This window comes from Polyodon spathula, chromosome 3 (assembly GCF_017654505.1).
Source record: "Polyodon spathula isolate WHYD16114869_AA chromosome 3, ASM1765450v1, whole genome shotgun sequence".
In the NCBI taxonomy this organism is placed as follows: Eukaryota; Metazoa; Chordata; class Actinopteri; order Acipenseriformes; family Polyodontidae; genus Polyodon; species Polyodon spathula.
The window spans coordinates 83,335,424-83,359,510 of record NC_054536.1 but is presented as its reverse complement, the minus strand read 5'-3'; the positions used below and the strand labels follow the sequence as shown (position 1 = coordinate 83,359,510).

The window sequence follows — 24,087 nt, the reverse complement described above, 5'->3', positions numbered from 1 at the left end:
ATAGCCTGTCTTATTTCGCCTTTCTTAAAGTACCATTGACCAAGAAGCAAAACCATTGATCCAACAATGTCCGTCTAAAGATTGCCATATATTAGACAGTATTTTGTTCTGAAAACACTGTTGGGAGAAACACTTGACATATTAACCAAAATGTAGTCACTTTCTGTATATTTCTGTGGATTTGAGAGACATGTTAGGTCATGGCTGCAGATATCGGAATACATTATTCTAGTTATTATTATAATTTGTGAATGATAATGAGCTCAGTAAATTGTGTTAAGAGACATTTGGTTGCTTCATCAGACATCAAGCCAAAGATTGAGGAGCTGAACAAGGCGCTTTCCCTACATCACCTAGAGAGGGGTAACCAGGAGCTTGTGAACGAACAAGACACCAACCGAGTGGACCAAGAGGAGGAGGAGGAGGATGAAGACATGTCCGAAACCAATAGCCCCCCAATCCCCTACACAGAGAAACCAGCCCCCGAAGGTTCTTGCACTGTGGACGGTAACTATGAAACCAGAATGGATTAAAATGTCTTGCTTTCTCTTTCTTTTCTTTCTAAATGGATGCTATGGCTTATTAGATGTATCATTCAACTGGGAATTAAATTTCAGTTTAGCCACTTGCTCACTAGCCACTTGCTCACAGCATGACTTTTGGAACACCATTGATTTGATTGCCTTGTACCTAAGTTTTGAAACATCTGTGAAAACACAGGCAAATGGATGTGTCATGTTTGGACTGTCCTTGATAAATGTTTGTACATCTCCATGTGTTCCAGTGCTTTTCAGAAGCACATTTTCTCAGCAACGGACATACTATACCACTCTATGTAACTGAAGGACATGATGGTCAAAGGATTTGCCCATGTGAACACAGTGAATATGTATATGAACAGGGATTTATGCCCAAGATCTCCAGCTTTTTGTTCAGTGTTTGACCACTTACAAACTCATTCCTCAAACTAGCCATTTAAATAAGGCATAAATAAAACCGCCCCATGTAGTGATTGCATTTTTTTGGGTTGTGCTGCCACATGTCATCCTATAATCTTCCTTTGCATCCGCCTTTTCAGGTTTCTGTCAGGCTGGTAGAGACTTGCGGCTGGTGTCTGTGAGTATGGAGCAGGTTGAAGTCCCAGCAGGGTTCGAGTTGGTTGGTGCCAAGTCACCAAACATCCCCGAGCACATACTTGTCTGTGCAGTAGACAAAAGGTTCCTGCCGGATGAGAATGGAAAAAATGCACTTTTAGGTAAGTCTTTGATGGGCATTAATGTCAAGTGGTTCCCTTTGTAATTTTTGGTTATTATGTTTAAATGTTAATCAACTATGCAAATAACAAAGAGTTTTACTTTACTTAATTATTAACATAATCATTGGTCAGATAAAAACAGGACTTACTTTTGAAGCAGGGATTAAATATTAAAAAGTTGTGTAGTCATTAGGTAAAAAAAAGACAATGGCAATTAATGTTTTATCCCAATACATGCTGCTTTTATTGACCCGCTGATGGGTCAGATATAATTATCTGTTTATCCAGCTGGGGTTTACCCCCAGGCGAGACTTATTGGCCCTCTTACTAAATTTACTGCATAAAATACTGCATATTGAGGTCCCCAATAAATACAATTGTAGAGCAACAGTATTAGGATCTGCCTCTCTCTAGATCATTAAAGTATGTTATAAAAAGAAAGGTTCATTTTTTGTATTTTTTTAAATATTATTATTTTATTTTAAACAGGATTTTCAGGAAATTGTGTAGGCTGTGGGGAGAAAGGATTCCGCTACTTCACTGAGTTTTCAAACCACATCAACCTTAAGCTGGCCACCCAGCCAAAGAAGCAGAAGCACTTAAAGTATTACCTGGTGAAGAACTCTCAGGGTGCTCTGTCTAAAGGACTGCTCATCAGCTGGAAAGGTATTGACATCGCTCTGCAAAGTGTCCTTGCACCCACCTGCTTGGGTGTTTGTTTGCATGCTGCCAAATCGGAACACTTGGTAACACAGTTGGCTAAGTATCATTTAAAAGAAATCACTCTCTTACTACGTGGCTGTCTAATGTCTCTTTACTTTTAAAATACAGCATGCCAGACTGTGTCCAATAATACTTTTGCGGGGAAATGTTTTCTTGTTAGTTCTGAAATGTTTTTTAATGAAAAAAATATTTTAAGAAATATGGGAATATTCTTCTGTCGAGCTTTTCAAGACACATTTGTTACAGAGTTGGAATATTAATATAGGTACTGGTATACTAATACTATGCTTCTGCACGTACAGATTTTGTAACATAGAAATATGTGAAGAAGATAAATGTCTGTAATAACTAAGCATTTAGCAAAAAACTTAAAATACAGCAAGTAATTATCACTTTATCATCATTAGAATGTAAAGCAAGACAATCGGCAGGCTTGTCGTCTATTAAACCAAGTTCTTCAACGTCCCCAACTAAGAGTCAAGAAACCGGAGCGAGTAACGGCTACAGTTCGGCCTTCATTCACACAGGTGTGTTTTTATGTGATTCTGGATAGATCAAGGTATGGATCACATATATAAACTGCAAGCGTTTCCATACAGGAAAAACACCAAATACACTGCCCTAACAACAGAGACTCTCTTGCAGCAGACTCTCCATCCAGTCGGACACAGACTTCCTCCACAGTCAGCTTAAATGGAAGTCTGGACATGTCCAGAGATCGCAGCCTTGCGAAACCTCCAGTTGTGTCCTCGCAGCTTGTGACAAAGAATCAAGCCGCAGGTTAGACTCTTTACTCATACCCTCATAATGTACTATGGGCTAGATTCTGAAAGCCATTTACTTCAAATTGTTTTTAGCACAATTTTATTAGATAGTAGAAATGCGCTCAATAAAATTACCAATCCAGAAATAAGCAGCTGTGACATTTAATGTAGAGGCTTGTGATTAGTCTAAAATTGTTTATTTAGAAATGTAAATTAGAAATGTTTTTTCTTTCAGACCAAAAAGGTGCTGAAGTCTTTATGGAGTAAATAGCTTTGAGAATTTATCCCTTTCTCGCTCTTGCAATGACCATATCGTACTGTAATCCTTGTTTACAGATAACCTCAGTTACCATTATTTGAGAAAATGAACAGGGCCTTTTATATATTGTGTAACAGCAAAGAGCTGCCTTAATTTTCAAGCTTTTCTTTGTTAAACCAATTTTGTAATCGATGATGGCTGTGGGGTCATGGAGATGTTTGGTTGCTGCCTAGCAACACTAAAAGCCATTGATAAAGAGGAGCAGGACTTTAATGTATTCTCAAGGCTGAGTTTCCCTTGAGCTGCACCTGTTCCAAGAGAGTCCTATTGACAAGCCAGGTCATCAACAGAAGACAGATGCAGTCAGGTTACAGTTCCCAATCAATAGTACACATGAAAAACAGCAGTAGTCCATAACCAACTGTGTTTTACCACTAAGCAATCTATCAATCAATCAACAGGCACTTTTTTTTAAAGATTTCCTGTGGTTCTTACTTCCAATTTCATTTCATTCTTCTATGTAATTATACAATGCAGTACCTGCATGTGCTTTTGGGTTGGCATCTCTGCATTTCTTAGCTTTTCTAATAAATGTATGTATTTTGGTGTCTTTAATTAGATAATCTGCCATGGTGCAAATGCAATGGTAGATTCCAAATTGCTATAAAAATGTTGGTATGCCTTTATAAAAAAAGTAGCAATAAAAAATGTCCTTTTCCTCCAAACCTCTAAACTTTGACCGACTATTCCATTACCTGCTTTAAAGCCATTTGATCTGTACGTTTCCATCCCGACAGTCATTATGAATTGTTTACTTTTTTATTTTGCTTACAAAGTATAAATAATGTATTAATCAGTTCTTGTAGAATAAAAAGAGTTTTGTGTGTGTGTGTGTGTCTGTGTTTTCAGCTTACGCTGCAGCACGTGTTAATGGCTGTGCTAACGGGTTGAGTAATGGAGAAAGGGCCTCCATGTCCAGCTCATCACAACCACCTCAATCGCTGGCTCATTCCACCTCACACAGTCCTGGCTACAGCGCTGCAGACCCAGGTGACTCTTCTCTTTTTCTAGTGTACCCTATTGTGCAGTTACTTAATATAGTATAATAAGTAGTATATATATATATATATATATATATATATATATATATATATATATATATATATATATATATAAAACAGTTCTCTTGCTCTTTCTCCCACTTTGCCGCTTCCCAGTAGCAATGAGCGCCGGACCTCCTAAGAAAAGGCATCGCGGCTGGTACCCTGGTTCTCCAGTGCCGATTCCTGCCACAGCCATCCCTGTTCCTGCAATCCACCCTGTAGCCCAATCATCAGGTAACGCCACATGGGAGCCACTCGATCACAACCCTGTCCAGCGTTCCGACTCTGTAGGGCTTCTGCTGCTGAGACCACATGTTTGCTGCGGCAAGCTATAGAACCAAACTATTAAAATATGAATATAGCTTACATGCCCTCCGGATGTGTACCATTCCTCCTAATTCTAATTTTATGTGTACAAATGTGTTTGACTTGTGCAGGTATTGAACCTATGACCTCTCAAGCCAGAGGGTCCCTTTTTAATACCCAGGATAATTGGTCGGGACAGTGCTGTTGGCACAAAAACCTCCCTTTATCTGAATAAAACCAATAAAAACTAAACAAAGAATAAATAAATAAATAGACAGCTTACATATGTTACAGAATGCACAGATTCCAATACATGGTTATTATATGTATAGTGTTCAGGGATCGGTGCCAGAAACGGGAAATGCATTAAAAAAAACAATATCTTCTCATCTATTGACTAAAAATATATATTTGTGCCTGGTGAGATCCAGATATCAAGAACATTTTATTCATTTGTTTCAAAATTAAATGGTTTGCATAAAAGTGTACTGGTTATATGAAATAATATTGACAAAACTTCCTTTTAAAATCTTGTTATACGCATTCATAGGGATGAAAGGGTTAAATAAATATCAGTTGCCATCTACAGCATTCTGTTTATTAATCTGCTAATACATACTTGTTAGAAATGAGATGACCAATTAAAATGGTTAATGTAATGGGATGATTATTTAATGATTTCTCATTACGTGGCTTACTGTGGAGGCTATATCGACATCTTTTGGCTGTAGGACTAAATTGCAGGTTAAAAGACAATGCAAAACCCATGACCTTTAATGTGTTTAGGTCACAACCCTATCCTCTTTGTTCTAAACATGTAAACATAGTTGACAATGGCATCCCAGTGGATTGCTTGTTATTCTTGCGTTTGCACTCATTTCGATCTTAAACACACATACCAAGCATGGGGAGGTTCCATTTCAAAAACACGGCAGCTGAGGAAAAGTATGCAATTTGTTCTCCTAAGCTTTTTAGAACTGTAAGTGGGAATACACTGTAATTGAATCTAGATAGTATCTTGGAAGATTATCATCACTTTGGTTTCAAATTCCACAAGTTTTTGAAAAACACAAAACAAAAGCTGATGGGCCCTTGTAATATATGCTTTTAATTGCATTTGTGACATTAGGAAATGTTTTACAAAAGACCTCTTCTGACATAATTAGGATAAATATCACACCTCACTGGGAAATATAAGAAGATTCACCATAGGGACCCTTCCCCGGTGTTGTAGTATTTATGCCACCATTTGTTTTTACTTTGAAGATCAGGACTTTCCGGAAGGTTGCTGGGATATAAACAGCATTGTTTTCCTGTGTTTTTGTTTTCCTCGCAGAGCCACTGTTGCCGGCCCCTGCTCCTCAGCCCATGGTGTCTGGCGTCTTCCAGCCTCAGGCCATTCCCGCAGCAGAGACAGTGATTGTACCTGAGAATCTGCTCAACGACTCAGGAGTCAGACCAGTTATTCTCATTGGTAAGAGTGTGAATTAACCTTTACACCCCAGGTCCTCTCCAAAGAAATGTCATATTTTTTAATTTCTTATAGTAAACCCTTTTCAATTTGGTTAAAAAAAAAAAAAAAGTATTAAAGGGTAGTGTATGTTTTTGTTATCATATATTAGAAAGTTGAGGTTTGCTTCACAAATGTATAGTTTTTTAATCTTGTATATGCACACATTGCAATCTCTTGTTAAATACACACAGCAGGGTCTAGGTAGCATATGTGCTTAAGGAGAATACAGTATAAATAGTATTTGTCATCCTCCAAGACTACATCTGTGGGCAGTGGAACTGAGCTGATGCTGTATGGAGGAAGGTGAAAGGTGAATGTGCAGGGCTGGGATTAACAGCTGTTTCTTGTCATTTTGTTTTATTTCAGGTTATGGCACTTTACCGTATTTCTATGGCAATGTGGGAGATATAGTGGTGAGCCCACTACTGGTCAACTGCTACAAGAACTCCCAGCTGAACGGCAAGACTCTGGAGAAGCTTGGCATGGCTATCAGCCAGTTACTGAGTGTGGAGAGTATGATCTTATTGACCCTGCAGTACCTGGTTAGATTAGGTAAGGCACAAGAATTGCAAAGCCTTGAGCAGCTACTTTGCAAAATCAGTAATACCCCTGTACAACCACCTATGTTGGTCTTTACTGCAGAAGAAGGCAGTCTGGAGATTAACAGACTTGTTTAATATCTCAAAGTGCTTTGGGTTTTGCTAATGGTCTAAGAGCCTTAGGCAGAATTAAAATGGCTCCTAGAAATTTCTTTAGAGCTTGCAGTGTTTTTTTTTTTTTTTGTATTCATCCCCAAAGCTATTTGATGCCTCCCACCTCACCTAATGACAATTCTGTAAGCTCCATGGCTATTCTTAGGCATTCATGGGTGTGGCTAGTGATGCTAGCTTAGTTGTGTGTTTGTTTGCTCTTACTTCAGTTCTCAGCCTTTTTAAAGCACCAAATATGCAGTAATATAATAATAAGGAATAATACCAAAGCGAACATTTACTGTACTCTTTAACCTCACTTTTAATCTTCTAAACTTTTAAAACCTTTGAACCAGACATTTGTCCTGTTGTTTATATTACCGTGTTACTTCAGTTGCATTAAGATGTATCTGTTTAGAAGAATAAATCTCTTCTTCAGCTGTTTTGTTTGCCATTGCTTGCAGGCTCCGATCAGATCCCACTGCGGGAGGAGTTTGAGCAGATCGTCCTCAAGGCCATGCAGGGGCTACCCCTGCAGGAGCACTCGTCTCTGCTGCCCAGCGCCGGCTTGCCATCCTGTTACTCAGTCTCTCAGGCTCAGCTGCCCTGGCTGGCCCGCCTCACCGCCAGCGTCTCCAGAGACTCTGTGCACGTCCTTGTAACCCACAACTCCCTGGGGGAGGGCATTTCAGAGACGCTTCGTTCCCTCAGCGAGGTCCCGCCTCAGCAGCGCCTGCCTGACTATGTTGTTGTGATCTGCACCTCCAAGATGCGAGGAAATGAGTTCTGTGTGCTGGTCCTAGGTAGATGCTTAACAGGCTTGGAGTGTGTTGAGTTTATGTGTAAATTGCATTATATATATATATATATATATATATATATATATATATATATATATATATATATATATATATATATATATATATATATGTATGTGTGTGTGTGTGTGTGTGTGTGTGTGTGTGTGTGTGTATATATATATATATATATATATATATATATATATATGATGTGTATGTATGCATGTATGTGTATATACAGTGCCTTGCAAAAGTATTCAGACCCCTGACCAATTCTCTCATATTACCGAATTACAAATGGTACGTTGAAATTTCGTTCTGTTTGATATTTTATTTTAAAACGCTGAAACTCAGAATCAATTATTGTAAGGTGACTTTGGTTTTATGTTGGGAAATATTTTTAAGAAAAATAAAAAACTGAAATATCTTGCTTGCATAAGTATTCAACCCCTGTGCTGTGGAAGCTCCCAGTTTGCACCGATAAAAGAAATTGCCCTAACGAGACACAATTACCTTACCATTGGCCTCTACCTGTGAACCATTAACGTTGCTGTCACATTTTCTGAATAAAAACCCCACTGTTGAAGGATCATTGGTAAGGCTGTGAATCTGAAGGAAAATGAAGACCAAAGAGCATTCTACAGAAGTTAGAGATAAAGTAATACAAATGCATAGATTAGGGAAAGGGTACAAAATAATATAATATAATAATATGATATGATATAATATGTTTGGATATCCCAGTGAGCACAGTTGGATCAATAATCAGGAAGTGGAAGCTGCATCACACCACCCAGGCACTGCCAAGAAAAGGCTGTCCCTCAAAACCCAGCACTCAAACAAGAAGGAGACTTGTGAGAGAAGCCGCAGAGGCCAACAATCACTTTGAAGGAGCTACAGAGTTCAGTGGCTGGGAGTGGAGTAATGGTGCACCAGTCAACCATATCAAGAGCTCTGCATAACACTGACCTGTATGGGAGGGTGGCAAGAAAGAAGCAGTTACTCAAAAAGTACCATCTGAAAGCATGTCTGGAGTTTGCCAGAAAGCATGAGAGTGACCCAGCTGAGATGTGGGAAAAGGTTTTGTGGTCAGATGATACCAAGATAGAGCTTTTTGGCCAAAACTCAAAGCGCTATGTGTGGCGCAAACCTAACACTGCCCACGCCTCAAGACACACCATCCCTACAGTGAAGATGCTTCTCATCAACAGGGGCTGAGCATCTTGTCACAACTGAAGGAAGAATGGAATGAGCAAAATACAGGAAAATACTGCAAGAGAATCTGCTTCAGTCCGCTTGGGAGGAAATTCAATTTTCAGCAGGACAATGATCCCAAGCACAAGGCCAAAGCAACATTGAAATGGCTCAAGAACAAAAAGGTGAATGTCCTGCAGTGGCCAAGTCAAAGTCCTGATCTCAATCCCATTGAGAATCTGTGGCACTATTTGAAAAATGCGGTCCACAGGCGTCGTCGAACCAACCTGAACAACCTGGAGCAAATCTGCCAAGATGAATGGGCCAAAATCACTCCGACACTGTGTGCAAAGCTGGTACATACTTACCCCAAAAGACTTAAAGCTGTTGTTGCAGCAAAAGGTGGCTCTACCAAATATTAATGTGTGGGGGTTGATTACTTATGCAAGCAAGATATTTCAGTTTTTTATTTTTCTTAAAAATATTTCCCAACATAAAACCAATGTCACCTTACAATAGTTGATTTTGAGTTTAAGTGTTTTAAAATAAAATATCGAACAGAACGAAATTTCAGTGTACCATTTGTAATTCAGTAATATGAGAGAATTGGTCAGGGGTCTGAATACTTTTGCAAGGCACTGTATATATATATATATATATATATATATATATATATATATATATATATATATATATATATATATATATATATATGTATATATATAATACTGTATATATATATATATATATATATATATATATATATATATATATATATATATATATGTATGTATGTATGTATGTATGTGTATACACACACACACAAACATTAGGACCATTAAAAGTGAGTGCTTGGCAGTGTTAAAATACACATGCTGAAATAAAATATAATTTTGGTAAATGGTGTTTTTCCTGACCCTTTCTCGCGTCTAAATCCAGGTCAGTATCAGTCCAGGGCACTCGCAGAGAGCACACTTACCACTAGCGAGTTCCTGAAAGAGATCAGTTATGAGCTGATCACTGGGAAAGTCAGCATCCTTGCTTCACATTTCAAAACTACCTCATTAGGTAAGTTGAATCCTTTTTTTTACTTACTTTTGCTCTTTGAACAAGTCTGGGTGCAGATATATTCTTTTTTTCTGTATTCCAGGAGATCATTTAGACAAACAGCTGGAGCGGTTTCAGCAGAGGAGAGGCGATAAGGTTATTGTGCCTTTCCATGGCACTGTTCACGACTGCGTTCAGTCGCAGGAAGCCGTTGCCATGGTGCCAATGCAGGACATGGGTGAGGCCTGGCGCTTAAACCACTTCACACTATTCTTAGTAGAGAGAAATGATTTTGTTTTATAAAATAAATTCTACTTACCCCTGCAATGCTTGTTTTTGTAAACATCCCAAATTGAAGCATTTGTGTTCATTCATGCAGGCTCACCCCTCCCATTAATAATGTAGTTTTTTTTAAATGTGTTATTTATTTTATACTGTTGGCTGTGAAAATAAGCAATTACTATATTAGTTTTGTTGATATTGCCTTGCAGTGCTCTTTTTACTTATCAGTACTAACTATTCTGCAGTAACACAGGGCTGTGGGGTCGCAAAGTATTTTTTAATGGTAGAGAGAGGTTGCAGTGCTGCGAAGTTTGAGAACCGCTGCTATAGAGTGTTACCTGGTTTCAAAAAGTTCTCCTATGACAGGATATGTTTTTTTTTTTAGATGAGACTTTAGGTTACAAAGCTACAAATACAGTTTATATTAGATTTACAAATAATTCTCTCAAATGAAAGTTGTGGAAATTAGTTTTCTAAAACAAAAAGAAAACAATTAAGGTTCTATTTAACAAAATTAAGAAAACATGGGGAAGTTTTTCACTGTAGTTAATATTAATGGATTGTCTACGAGTAGAGTTAACATACTGTGATGGGAAAAACAGTAACTAGAGAAGCAGGCAGAGGCAATAATTCTGCTATCAGAAACAATTCATTGTCAACTGTCTTCTGTTTTAAACAAACACACAATTGCTGTATATGAACACATATTGTCACTCAATCTGAATTTCTAAAGCAATGTCGATTCAAAAATTGTAATAGACACGCTCTTTCACTATTTGTGTGATTTTTAGACTTTCCTGCAGAATACTTTGCAATTTGTGAGTCAGGGAACATGTTTACTACAGATGTGCTGAACTAGTAACAGCATGTAGAGGTCTCTACACTTGCAACTTTCTTGATCTCCATTTTTCCTTTGGCGACCAAAGATGTTATTAATTAAAGCGTTGGTTTTCTGATCATCGCTGGCTTTTTGGTGTTTTGTGATCTGTTGTGCTTACCACAAACATCATTCCTGCATAGTACACAGAATGTATGTCTTTTTCCAGTGTTGCTTAGGATTATGTGAGAATATGTTGTTGTTCAAGAAGCTTGACATTTGCATCAATATATTTATTTATTTATTTTTACCCGACAAGGAAGGCTTATTGCACACGTAGCTATCGTAGATAGTCAACTATGTGAGTTTGCCTCATGCACTGATTTCTGTCGCAGGTCTCCCCTGGGTCCTAAACCCTGCTAGGTACAGATGGGGATTGCAGTAACCACAGACTTACATGCCTTTTGCAGAACTAAAAGGTTGCTGACATAATGGGGTTTAACAGTATAGTTGTGAGTAAAATATGTGAGAAAATCTGTCTGGGATAAGTGTCCAAAACACGGGAGAGTCCCATCAAATAAGGGAGAGTTGACAGGTCTGCATTCATTAGAAATACAAGCGGTGTGAAACACAGCGCGCCTCTGGCTTAAACATGTTTTGTAAATGGTGCTGAATACCAGTCCAATAATGAATCATACAGTAAAGTCTTACTGTGTTTCTCCAGGCTCCGGCAATGAAGTGTTCCAGATTTACGCTGCACAGCTGAATGTAGCCCGCAAGCTTTTATCCCAGGTGTGCTCCATAGCTGACTCAGGCATCCAGAGCTTGGACCTGGGCCGTTTCTGCAAAGTGGACTTCATGATCCTAGTGCCCCCCTCCGAGGTCCTCTTCCACCAGACTGCACAGCGAGTCAGACAATCAGGTAGGTAGAAAGAGCGAGATACAGTTTGAATGATGTTCAACCTTAGCTCTTATTTTGGGCTGGGACTTTGTGGCTTAGTAAACTAATCGCTTAATTTTTCTTTTATGTACTTACCCATGTTAGCAGCAAAAGAGACAAAACTGATGGGACTTTAACGCCAGCACTTGCAGTATGCAGTTCTGAAACGTTTCTTGACCTTTCTTGACTTTTCTCCTGTGCTGCTCTCTAGGAGTTCTGGTGGATCTGGGCCTTGAGGAAGCAGCCGCCACCCACCAGAAAGCAGAAAAATATGTTGTTCGGTTAGACAACGATGTTCACAGCAAGTTTGAAGCCTTTGTAAGGAAAGTCAAGCAGAATCCGTATACCCTGTTTGTCTTGATTCACGACAATTCTCACGTGGATTTGACCAGGTACGATTTTGTAAGGAATGTTCTGCGGATTGGATTTATCCTGTAACTACAAACTAATTACAGGAGACTGCAATAGTGTCTAGTGATATCTATGCAGAAGCTCGTCTACATTATACACACAGAACAAAACTGCAGTACAACACAAGAACACTCAGACCTTTCACTTGTAGCAAAAACAAGATTACTGCCTGAGCTTCAGGAACAGGTCAGCAGTGTGTGTGTGTTGGCTAATTGGTTGTTGACGTTCTCCCCCAGCTTGATCTCAGTGTCAGGGTCTCATGGAGATCTGCAGGGCTTGGCTGACCGCATCATTAACTGCAGGGAGGCTCTAGAGTCGATGAACCTCCTGGTCCTGCAGGTCAGCTCCTTCCCCTTCACCCTGCAGACACAGCAGTCCCGGATCAGTGTTCATAATGAGGTGCATTGGCCACTGTGCGAGAGCAACGTAAGTGCAGGCCTAACCCTCCTCTTTAAACTGGAAGTCAGCCTTGTTGTGTGTCTTCTGATGTGCTGGTTGTGATTATCCTGTCTTTCTGTCTGTCAGGAGGAGTCTGGTGCAGAGGAGCAGGTGTATTTTGGTCTGAATGACTACAGCAGGTCCCTGCAGTGGGGCGTAGCGAGTCCTGTTCTGAGATACGACGATGCCTTTGAAAAAATGGTGAACACCCTTTTGGAGAGGTAAATGGACTACAATTTCAAATATTGCATTTTTAGTAAAAGTTACCAGATATAAGTACTTACGATTAGCCTAGTTACACATAGCAGCAAATATAACTGCTTAGCACTGGGGTGTTATAGCCCCAGGGAAGAGGATAAAGTGACTATACTTTGGGGAAACACTAGCATGAAACATTGCATTGACATGTGTTGAAAGAAGTTTATCTGCATTCTGATCAAATGCTAGAGTCACTAATGTGCTCTACATATTGTCAGTATTGTGAATCATTAATCAAAAGTTAATGGAAAATGTGTGTTGGTACCCATTTGTCTAATGTTTAAACATTCATAAACATTTATAATGTCAAAAATGCAGCTTGTGTGACCCATTTAGCTCAGTCATTGAGCCTCATTCACCAAACTTCTGGAACTTAGGGGCAAATATTCAAAAGTCTTGCAAATTTTCTCATCTTTCTCGCAACTCTGCTTGCGTTATGCGTAAAATCGCAAGTGTCTGAAACCTAAAAGAGTTGCAGAGAAACTGAAATAATCGCAGCTCTACAGAAATTAATAAATTAACATGAATTAACACAGGAAATCAACCACAACTCTCTCGAGGTATATAACCATCACAACTTTTTTCAAAATGAAGACTTGGGCTTGACAAGACATAGCTCCAGCACCTCTTAAGCTATGAAAGTTAAAAATGTCAATAAATGTTTTGTTCTCAAATGCGTTTTCTTACACTTCTCAACACAGTTTTATCTATTCAGCGACTTCTTGCGTGCACTAAACAGAGACAGTCCACTGCCAGGGACATTTAGTTAGTTTACCATTTACGTGCCATAAAGATGCCACTGGCTGTGAAAGAAGGACTGTGATTTGAAAAACGTCTTGAACGATACAAGCAAATTCCTACACTACTTGGTTTGATTGAATGAGTAGTACACAACAAGGTTCAATATGAAAGCTGAACATTAATTTCAACAAACAACATGTTTTTAATGAAAATAAATATTGTAGCCTACTTCACTAAAGTGAAAACTGTCTTCTGTTATTTTTAAATGCCACTGCTTCTGATTTGTACTACTGCTTAATAACAACATGTTATTTAGGGTTGGTGTTGAACTTAAACACGTTCCTGCCTGCCTGTACCCCTACCCCCACGCAGGGACACTGCCTGCTAACTTCCCCTATTCAAAAAATATACAAAAACAATAACAACTGTCTGGTTCTCTTTGCTTTTTTCAATGAATCGAATTTAATTAATAGAGAATAAAAACAAACTAAGCTAACAGTTGTCTAGCCTAAACAGAAATGTATTTATTTATTTATTTATTGCAGTCTCCACAAACCGCAGGTTCTGTTGCTTTCACAGCGCTGATAATGTTAGATATAGCTAGATATCATTACAGCACGGACCATGGGTCAAACCAGTGTTTGTGAATTGTTTTTTTTTTTTTTTTTATTTTTTTTTTTATCAGTGTCAGCTTTCTGAAGTCATCTGAGTGCCTTTCCACTTTTTATTTAATTTTAAACTGTTTAAATGCCAAACCATAACAAAACAAAATAATAGTGCATATACACAGAGCAAAAAAAAGTGGACGGGCAAAATCTATTTTGAATGTCACTCAAAAGCACAACTTTTTTGCGGAAACAAATCTCTTCAACTCCCCTTGCAACACACGCAGGGCGTTTTGAATATTTGCCCATTAGTTCTTTGATTTCAGTAAAATTTTCTTTAGCTAAAAAAACAACATCTTAATAGTTGAGCTCAAACCACTAAAGGCTTAATCTTGTATATAACCTACAAATAATGTATTCAGATGATTTGTCCTGCGATTTGTCCTTTGAGTTTTCTGCAAGGGTTGACCAACACAATATGTAATAATCAATGCTCTCGATGTCCTTTGCAGGTACCCACGGCTGCACAGTATGGTGATTCGTAGCTACCTCCTCATCCAGCAGTACACTGAGGCCATGATGGCCCTGACCTCCATGACCTCCCTGAGGGACCACGCAACACCTGAGACTCTGGGTATCTTAGACGACCTGATCGGCATGCCAGGCAGGGACAACAGCGGCCGCGGCCACATGCTCATTATTCGCGTGCCCTCGCTGCAGCTGGCCATGCTGGCACGGGAGAGGCTGGAGGAGGTCCGCGACAAGCTGGGCCTCCAGTACCGCTTCGAGGTCATCCTGGGCAGCCCCTCGTCCGAGCTGTGCCTCGCCAAGCACTTCATAACCAGGATTAAGGTAAGGCCATACTGCTGACAGAGGGATGTCAGGTACAAATTACAATTAGGATTTAACAAATTGCTCTGTAGATTTTTATAGAGTGGAGCAGTATTTGAAGAATCATTGCTGGTTATTTTATATGCAATTTCAGTTCCGCAATATATCTCAGACATCAGTGATAAAAACAAAAAAAACAGGGTTCATGAATTAATTGAACATAACATAATATTTTCATATCGAGTTAAATGCCTAGTTCAGAGTTGTTATTTTTTGTTGGTATGTGTGCGTTTCAGTGTCCTTGATGCAAGATAATTCTGAATATGTTTGTAATTTTAGCAATGCTATAAAACTAGGCTTTGTTCTTTACTATTTTTTTTTTTTGGATCCATTTATATTCCAAGTTTGTGTCTGTTGCTATATTGCAGGCGTGGAGAGGCTGTGAAAGTGAAGAATGGGTTCCCCGCACCTATGAGGACCTGGAGGGACTGCCGTGTGTTGTGATTCTGACTGGAAAAGACCCACTTGGGGAAACATTTCCAAGGTCCTGCTCACGTAATTTATACCTCTTTTCTACTGTACAACTCTGCCCCACCAGGGCTGGTGCCTAGTAGTTGAGAAAAAGGATTCTTCTATGTTAGCACACATTTTCCAACACATGGAAGAATACAGAAATAAATGGAGCGGCAGAAAGCTCTGGTTACTCTTCTCAGTGTATATGTTTAAAACTTTTTTTAGTGCCATCAAGTTCCTTTCTGGTGCAATTTCCTTAGCAATATTACTGTATATTATGGGCGATCATTTGTATGGCAAATGGTATGGAAAGACAGCACCACACAATTACATTTAAATACAATTAACATATTAGTTTGAATTAACATTACAGTGTTTATTTTAAATTGCTAAAAACAGCTGCAGCACTTTTTCAAGTGTAAGTAGAAGTACTATGTTTTTCGAAAGGCACAATTTTTTATTTTTTTTTACGGTATTTGAGGGAGGCGTATATTTAAGCTTATTTCTGCGGTTAATGTTGTAAAGTGGTGCTGCATTTATTTGAGGTGGGGTAGGTAGAAAATGTACATGTTTCATTATCGAGAGCAGCGTTTATTACAAATCTGATAGCTGAAAATATACCGCTTATTCAAGGGTGGTGGAAATTCAAAGTAATATGGTAATTGTTAAATGGTGGAAAAAATGTTTTATTTGTTACTGTATGCCCCAGAATTCCTTCAGGTACATACAATAACAATATGTCTAAAATGTGTTTCTCATACAGTAACACAGTACCCTCTTTTAAACAAAAAAATAAATACAGCTAGATTGGAAAATCCTGCCTGTCATGCAATACTGATCGTTTCTTTGCAAAATCACATTAGAAAATGTGACATGTTTCTTGCAATTTATTTGTAGTTGCTAAAATATAACCTGTTGAACTAACTATTCCTAGAAGAATAGAATCCTGTTCGACACAAGTATAAATAGTGAACACATACACGCATGACTTGAGCTGCCTCTCAGTAGATGGAATGCTATGAAAAATATGTTAAACTAAATAGAATCTGCTTTCCATGCACTGTGATCAATATAGAATTAAAAATAGTGTTGTTTTTTTGTTTTTTTTGACACACAGAAAATGTATATTTTTTCCACTTTGGGAATCCATTAACCAATTAAGATTATGATCTTCTTGTGAGCCACTGAGAGAAAGGTTATTATCAAATTTTGAACCGGTGCTAAAATGATGCAATTCCTGCGTGTTTGTGTACAGTATATGTATGTAATTACATTTTTAAAACATATGTCAGTATTTTGTATGTACGCTATCGGGGGCTGGTGGTTGTAATTGATGATCGTTTTGGATATCCTTTACTGAATACCACTGTAATGCAACTATAGGCTGTACTTTTCCCTCCTCCGACTAGCTGCATGCTATGCTGTTAGTCTCTCGAGTGTACTGACTGACACAACTTAATGACAAAAAGCATTAACCTCGCCTCTGACCCTGCTGGGGTCAGTGCTGCGAGTTTCACAGTTTGGTTCTCTCTCACCTGGACAAATAGCCAGTGGAAAACCACCTGTACCATGAGGGCCTGGGACCTTCAGGGTTTGGGTGTGCCAGTTTAAAAGGGGTATTAGTAGCATGCATTGGAGTTGTAGCTTCCATTTTGTAGCTGTAAATCTGAGGAAAGAAACATCTATATTTAGAATGTGTCCTTTGCCGTGCAGGTCGCTGAAGTATTGTGACCTGAGACTAATTGACTCCAGCTACCTGACCCGCACAGCCCTGGAGCAGGAGATTGGGCTGGCATGCAGTTACGCATCACGGCAGGCGATCCACGGGCCCTTGGGGGCCATGGACCTTCCAGAGCAGCAGCAGAAAAAAGCCAACAGTAGTGAGAACGACTCAGAGGAGCTGCACATCGACCTGGAGAGACCGCAGAGCAATGGCAGCGCAGTCACTGAAACCTCAGGTCAGCCACTCTCACAGTACAAGAAGTGGGCCTGCTAGGTCAATCAATCAATCAATCAATCGATCTTTATTTTATATAGTGCCTTTCATAGTGGACCACCATCACAAAGTGCTTTACAAGATGCAGTAACAAGAAAATACTTCAAATACAGAGAAATGCATAATCCATGATATACAGTAAAAAAAAAATATATTGATATACTACAGTGGAAAGTGCATAATACATGATAGTAACATAATACATGAAATAGTAGCAGCAACACAGCATCTAATAGCAGATATCAGACTTAAAGCGCATGGAAAGCAAGAGAGAACAGGTGGGTCTGTAGAGTTGATTTAAAGCGAGCGACGGTGGGAGCATCAATCACCAAAGCTGGGAGAGAGTTCCAAAGAGTCAGAGCCATGAAGCTAAACGAGCGTTCTCCAAGCGTGGTGCACTTTTGCTTGGGCATAACAAGCAGGCCAGAGTCAGAGGACATCAGCTTGTGGGCAGGGACATAGCTGGTCAACAGGTTGAGGAGGTACTTGGGACCTGTGTGATGAAGGGAACTGTAGGTGAGCAGTAGAGTTTTGAAAAGAATCCTGAACTTTACAGGTAGCCAGTGCAGCTGGGCAAGAAGGGGGGTGATGTGAGCATGTTTTTTACATCTGGTAAGGATCCTGGCAGTGGCATTCTGAACTAGTTGCATTCGGTTTATGGTGCATTCCAAGACACCACTATATAGAGAGTTGCAGTAGTCGAGTCGAGAGGAGACAAATGCACGACAAAGTATCTCCGCATCTGGGAGGGAAAAATAGGGACGGACTTTGGAGATGTTTCGAAGATGGTAGAAGGAAGATTTGACTACAGAGGAGATGTGGGCATCAAAGGAGAGGTTGCTGTCAAGAAGTACACCAAGGCTTATACTGTGGGGGAAGGCAGCAGCAGACAGTTTCTGAGGTTCAGGGCAGCTATATTTAGATTCTTAAGTTGAGTTTTAGATCCTACTAGAAGGAGTTCAGATTTGCTAGTGTTCAGCTGAAGAAAATTGGCAGACATCCAGGCCTTGATATTTTCAGTGCAAGCTGAGAGCCTGACCATGGCAAAGGGGCTTCCAGGTCGAGTTTTAAGTAGAGCTGGATGTCGTCAGCACAAGAGCGAAACATGAGGCTGTGTTAGTGGATGAGGTGACCCAAGGGAAGCATGTAGATATTGAAGAGGAGGGGCCCAAGAACAGATCCTTGGGGGACACCACAAGTGACTTGGTTTGCAACACCACTGCTTCCATCACAGAAGACAGACTGCATGTGCCCACATAGGTAAGAGGACATTGAGGAGAGACAGGTTCCAGAGATCCCAGCATACTTCTGATGGCGGTCAAGAAGAATGCTATGATCTGTGGTGTCAAAAGCAGCTGTTATGTCAAGGATGACAAGCACAGAGGGAGCACCAGCATCAGCATTGAACAGGAGATCATTCACAGTCCGCAGCAGTGCAGTTTCAGTACTGTGATGCGGCCGGAATCCAGACTGCAGAGATTCAAGCAGATTGTTGTGTGTGAGATGTTTCATCAACTGACTGGCTACAGCCCTTTCGAGAGTTTTTGAGAGAAAAGGGAGACTGGAGATTGGACGGAAATTAGATAAGTCAGCCGGGTCAAGGGAGGGTTTTTTAAGTACCGGCGTAACTCGGGCAAGCTTGAGGGCAGCAGGAACTAAGACAGAGTCCAGGGACAGGTTGAGAGTGTGCATAATGGAGGGAGCAAGATCAGCACAGAGACATACAAGGTTAGTCGGCCAGGGGTCCAGGGGGCATATGCCAGTAGTTGATTTCAACAGTAAGCCGGAGACATCAGCAATGGAGAGAGGAGAAGGAGGAGAGAGCAGAAGGGGCAACTGGAGGAGCGCCAAGGTGCCGCTTGGGTTCCAATAACTTTTGAGTGTGGGCTGAAACCCAAGAGTAAAAGAATGCATTGTACCAGTCACCTAGCCCTATTGCAAACCTGGTTTTAATTGTCTTTATATAATAACATTTCTATGTTGATAGTGATGTTTTGCAGAGTCTTTGTGGAGGGGTACAGAGTAATTAAGCTGTGACTGAGAATGACCCATATTCTTTTTGACATGTCTGTTTCAATTTGGTCTTTTACTTCACATTATATTATTGCATGTCCTTAGAGACTATTTATTATCTCTGGTCTTATATTTAAAAGGTTTTATATTGTTGCCTGGTGATATTTCAGTATGTTGCCATGGAGATTTTCTTTTTCTAACCAATCAAAATGATGCTTCTGCATACACAGAACAAACATAAAAATAAAAAAATATATATTAACTCCTTTGCTTTGCAAGTTTAATCTCTTTAAAATAGAAGAACGTTGTATATATTAAATTATTAATAATATGGGATTTTATTCCTGTAGTAGGCTCCATCACGGAGAATGAGGTGAGCTCTTCAAGTGCTGCGGACAGCTCCCAGAAGACATCCTCCCTCACCTTTCAGAACATGGCCAGCAGTTCAGCCGAGGAGGGTGCCTCTCCACCGGGCGTGAAGCTGGGCTGTGACTCCCAGGGAAGCCAGCCGGCCAGCAGCAGCATCTCAGTCCCCCAGTCTTCCTCCTGTGGTGCCTCCACATCCCCCTCTTCCTCTTCCCACAACTCCCGGAGGCCCAGCCAGTCCACACGTGAGAGTTGGAGCCCCCAGGCTGCTCACCCCCGCACAGTCATCCTGTCCCGGGCAGCCTACAACCTGCTGGGCAGTGAGAGCGCCGGCCAGCTGCACTCTTCCTCTCTGCTGCCCCACGCCGATGTGTCCTGGAACAGCTCCCTGCGGCCCCTCTTCTATAGGGGCCTCAGCACAGAGGAGCAGTCCCTCTACTACCGCCAGTGGACCAGTGCCCGCCAGCACCATGCCGACTGCAGCAACCAGGGAGGGCAAGAAGCCATCGGCTTCCACCCACGTCGTTTGTTGCTAACTGGGCCGCCACAGGTGAGTTAGCCTCACACAAATAGTTACAGCATTGATTTCCAAAGAGGCAAAATAAGAATTAGGTTATTACAAGATACAGGATAAATATGTACAGTATGTTCATGACATACATAGAAAACTCTGTTTTAGACATTATTTAGCATACAAAGCTTAACTCCACCCCCAGAGGCCCTGCAAAATCAACATGGACATTTCGACACTTTGTAAGGAGTGCTCCAAAGGCAGCTTGCTAAGGCTGGGTTGTGTTTCAGGTGGGGAAGACGGGGGCTTACCTGCAGTTCCTGCGGATTGTGTTCCGCATGCTGATTCGCCTGCTGGAGGTCGACGTGTACGATGAGGAGGAGGTTGATGAGGGTGAGTGGAGTTACTTTCATAAGCGCATACTCGAACTGCAATGACTTTTCAGAGAAACAATATTTGGCATTGGTAATAAAAAAGCTGATGCATACAACAATTATATTTTTCTTCCATGTTTTTTCAATTTGAATTGTTTTCAGATATCACAGAAAGCAGTGAATTAGCACAACCATCCAGTGATCAGTGGCCAAACATTGAAGTCATCAGCAGTATGCCCTTTGACCTTCGCCCCCATGATCCGAAGTCCCGTCACACCAGTCCTGTGTACACTGAGAAACTGACCAAGTCTCTACAAGGTCAGCTTGAAACAAAATTGCAGTTGCTCAGTTACAAGTAGCATAGTATAATAGCATATGTGCATTTGACAAACTTACTGTTTGTGTTATAAAGGATGAATGATAAAAATTGAATGTAGGGTTTTATAAATACAGGAGATTTTGCCACTGATCACCACAAAAAAGTCCATAATATCAAAGTGAAAAATAAAATCTATGACATTGTTCTAAATTAATTACAAATACAAAACAGAATATAATTGATTGCATAAGTATTCAGCCCCTTTGCTATGACACACCTAATACGCTCTGGTGCAACCACTTGTCTTTAGAAGTCACATAATTAGTTGAATGGAGTCCACCTGTGTGCAATTAAGGTGTTTCACATGATTTTAGGTTACATACACCTGTCTCTGTGAGGTCCCACAGTTGGTTAGTACATTTCCTAACAAAAACTACATCATGAAGATGAAGGAACATTTAAAGCAAATCCGGAATAAGGTTCTTCAAAAGCACCAATCAGGGGTAGGACATAAGAACATTTCCAAGTCATTGAATATCCCCCAGATCACAGTAAAGCCCATTATTAAGAAATGGAGAAAATATGGCACAACTGTGAATCTGTCTAGAACAGGCCATCCTCAAAAACTGAGTATCTGGGCGAGAAGGGCACTAGTCAGGGAGGCCACCAAGAGGCCTATGGCAACTCCTAAAGGAGTTGCAGTCTTCCACGGCTGAGCTGGGAGACACTGTGCATATGGCAACAATAGCCCGGGTGCTTCACAAAACTGGCCTTTATGGGAAAGTGGCAAAAAGAAAACCATTGTTGAAAAAAACTCACATCAAATCTCGGCTAGAGTTTGCCAGAAGTCATGTGGGAGACTCTTAGACCAAGTGGAAGATTATTCTGTGGTCTGATGAAACCAAAATAGAGCTTTTTGGCCTCAACGCTAAGCGCTATGTTTGGTGCAAGCCCAACACCGCACATCATCCTGAGAACACCATCCCTATTGTGAAGCATGGTGGTGGCAGCATCATGCAATGGGGATGCTTCTCTGCATCAGGGCCTGGAAAGCTCATGAAGAGAGAGGGCAAAATGGATGCAGCAAAGTATAGAAAAATCCTGGAGGAAACCCTGCTGAAGTCTGCAAGACCCCAAACATACAGCCAAAGCCACACTGGAGTGGCTTAAAAACAAAAAGGTCAATGTCCTGGAGTGGCCCAGTCAAAGCCCGGACCTCAATCCAATTGAGAATATGTGGAAAGAGTTGAAAATTGCTGTTCACCAAAGGTCCCCATCCAACTTGACGGAGCTTGAGCAATTTTGCAAAGAAGAATGGGCAAAAATTGCAGTGTCCAGATGTGCAAAGCTGGTAGAGACTTATTCAAATAGACTCATGACTGTAATTGCTGTCAAAGGTGCCTCTACCAAATATTAACTTAAGAGGGTGAATACTTATGCAATCAATTATTTTCTGTTTTGTATTTGTAATTAATTTAGAATAATTTGTAGATTTTATTTTTCACTTTGACATTATGGACTTTTTTTGTGTTGATCAGTGGCAAAAACTACTAATTAAATCAATTTTGATTCCATGTTGTAACACAATAAAATGTGGAAAAGTCCAAGGGGGGAGAATACTTTTGAGAGCCACTGTAGACTCAACAGATAGCTCCGGAGTCTGAAATTCTGAGTTAATGGACATTGCAGGTTTAGGAGGCGTGGTGGAAATGTTTCAAAGCCTATCCAGCCAGGGTCACCATAATAGTTCTCCAACAATAGGGTAGCTCCTCAACAATAGCTAATCCTATTACTTGATTGTAAAGGTGGTATTTGGGACTAGGCCATGCAGGCCCATGATGAAACCAGAAATCGCATTGATTGTACGTTCACTACTAACCTAGGGAAAAACCCACCTGACATGCAAAAGGATCCAGTTCTCGGTACAAAGCCCCTACTAGGGCACCCAGGCTTCTGGGCTTGTAAGTTCTTAAGCCTGTTGTACCCAGCGTTTTAATTTTGAGAAAATTTTGCATGGTTTGTACATTACAAAAAATGAAATATATATATATATATATATATATATATATATATATATATATATATATATATATATATATATATATATATATAATTTTTTTTTTCTAACAGGTTATAATAAAGAAATAAAGCGTGAGATATCTGCCAAACGGAAGACAGTCTCTATAATGTTAACCAAGTATGCCACTCACAATACTTTCCACCACTGCGAACAGTGTCACCATTACACAGAAGCCAGCCCAGCAACACAGGTCAGTTACTCTGCAGAATATCGATGTACATTCAGAGGAATAACTTTGTATTACTACAGTTGCTGAATGAGATTCAAAGCATATATATGTTTTATATAATAATAATAATAATAATAATAATAATAATAATAATAATAATAATAATAATATGCTATTTTTTAAATGAATCTATTAATATATATATGTATTTATTTAATTTAAAAATCCACCATGAAAATAGAACTTAATGTTGTAACCTGAAAATGTAGTCATGAATAGTCGTATATAGTTTTTTAAGATAGTGAATATTAACTCTCCTTTGAGACTGAAAGAGAATCTTTTCTGAATGCTTTTACCTTGTGTTGTGTTCACAGTTGTCTGACTCCACACTCCATGCATTCTCTTTTTCATCCTCCGTGTTGGGAGGCGAGGTCCAGCTTCACTTTGTCATTCCCAGATCCAAGGAGAGCTACTTTGTCTTCAGCCAGCAAGGGAGGCAGCTGGAGAGCATGCGTCTTCCCTTGGTCTCTGATAAGGTGTGGAGCTGAACTGCAGTGAACACTCATAGCTGGAGCTTAGAAAACTTTCCCATAGTACAAGCAAAGCAAAGTGTATTATAGCATAGGGAAAGTGTGGTAAAGCACAGGTAAGCATCGCAAATCCTGTCTTTAGGATTTGAGATTATGCATTCTGTCACATGGCAGGTTTAACAAAATATTACAGGACCTTTTTGCAAAATCGAACTGAGTGCAACAGTGCTAATGTCCAGC

At 40.0% G+C, this 24,087-nt stretch overlaps 1 protein-coding gene across 1 annotated transcript in view; it reads left to right on the top strand.

Annotated features, from left to right (window-relative positions):
* Positions 1–24,087, top strand: part of LOC121313515 (GREB1-like protein) — a 36,104-nt gene that overhangs the window by 7,262 nt on the left and 4,755 nt on the right. The window contains exons 3-26 of the mRNA XM_041246164.1: positions 304–507; positions 1,079–1,255; positions 1,745–1,921; positions 2,386–2,505; positions 2,624–2,758; positions 3,911–4,051; positions 4,219–4,338; positions 5,747–5,884; positions 6,290–6,475; positions 7,077–7,415; positions 9,546–9,674; positions 9,757–9,891; positions 11,477–11,674; positions 11,904–12,084; positions 12,340–12,529; positions 12,629–12,762; positions 14,658–14,997; positions 15,405–15,520; positions 17,203–17,447; positions 19,852–20,414; positions 20,666–20,768; positions 20,912–21,067; positions 23,199–23,338; positions 23,692–23,853. Coding sequence (XP_041102098.1) covers positions 304–507; positions 1,079–1,255; positions 1,745–1,921; positions 2,386–2,505; positions 2,624–2,758; positions 3,911–4,051; positions 4,219–4,338; positions 5,747–5,884; positions 6,290–6,475; positions 7,077–7,415; positions 9,546–9,674; positions 9,757–9,891; positions 11,477–11,674; positions 11,904–12,084; positions 12,340–12,529; positions 12,629–12,762; positions 14,658–14,997; positions 15,405–15,520; positions 17,203–17,447; positions 19,852–20,414; positions 20,666–20,768; positions 20,912–21,067; positions 23,199–23,338; positions 23,692–23,853 — 4,529 coding nt within the window. The remainder of the gene's footprint in view (positions 1–303; positions 508–1,078; positions 1,256–1,744; positions 1,922–2,385; positions 2,506–2,623; positions 2,759–3,910; positions 4,052–4,218; positions 4,339–5,746; positions 5,885–6,289; positions 6,476–7,076; positions 7,416–9,545; positions 9,675–9,756; positions 9,892–11,476; positions 11,675–11,903; positions 12,085–12,339; positions 12,530–12,628; positions 12,763–14,657; positions 14,998–15,404; positions 15,521–17,202; positions 17,448–19,851; positions 20,415–20,665; positions 20,769–20,911; positions 21,068–23,198; positions 23,339–23,691; positions 23,854–24,087) is intronic.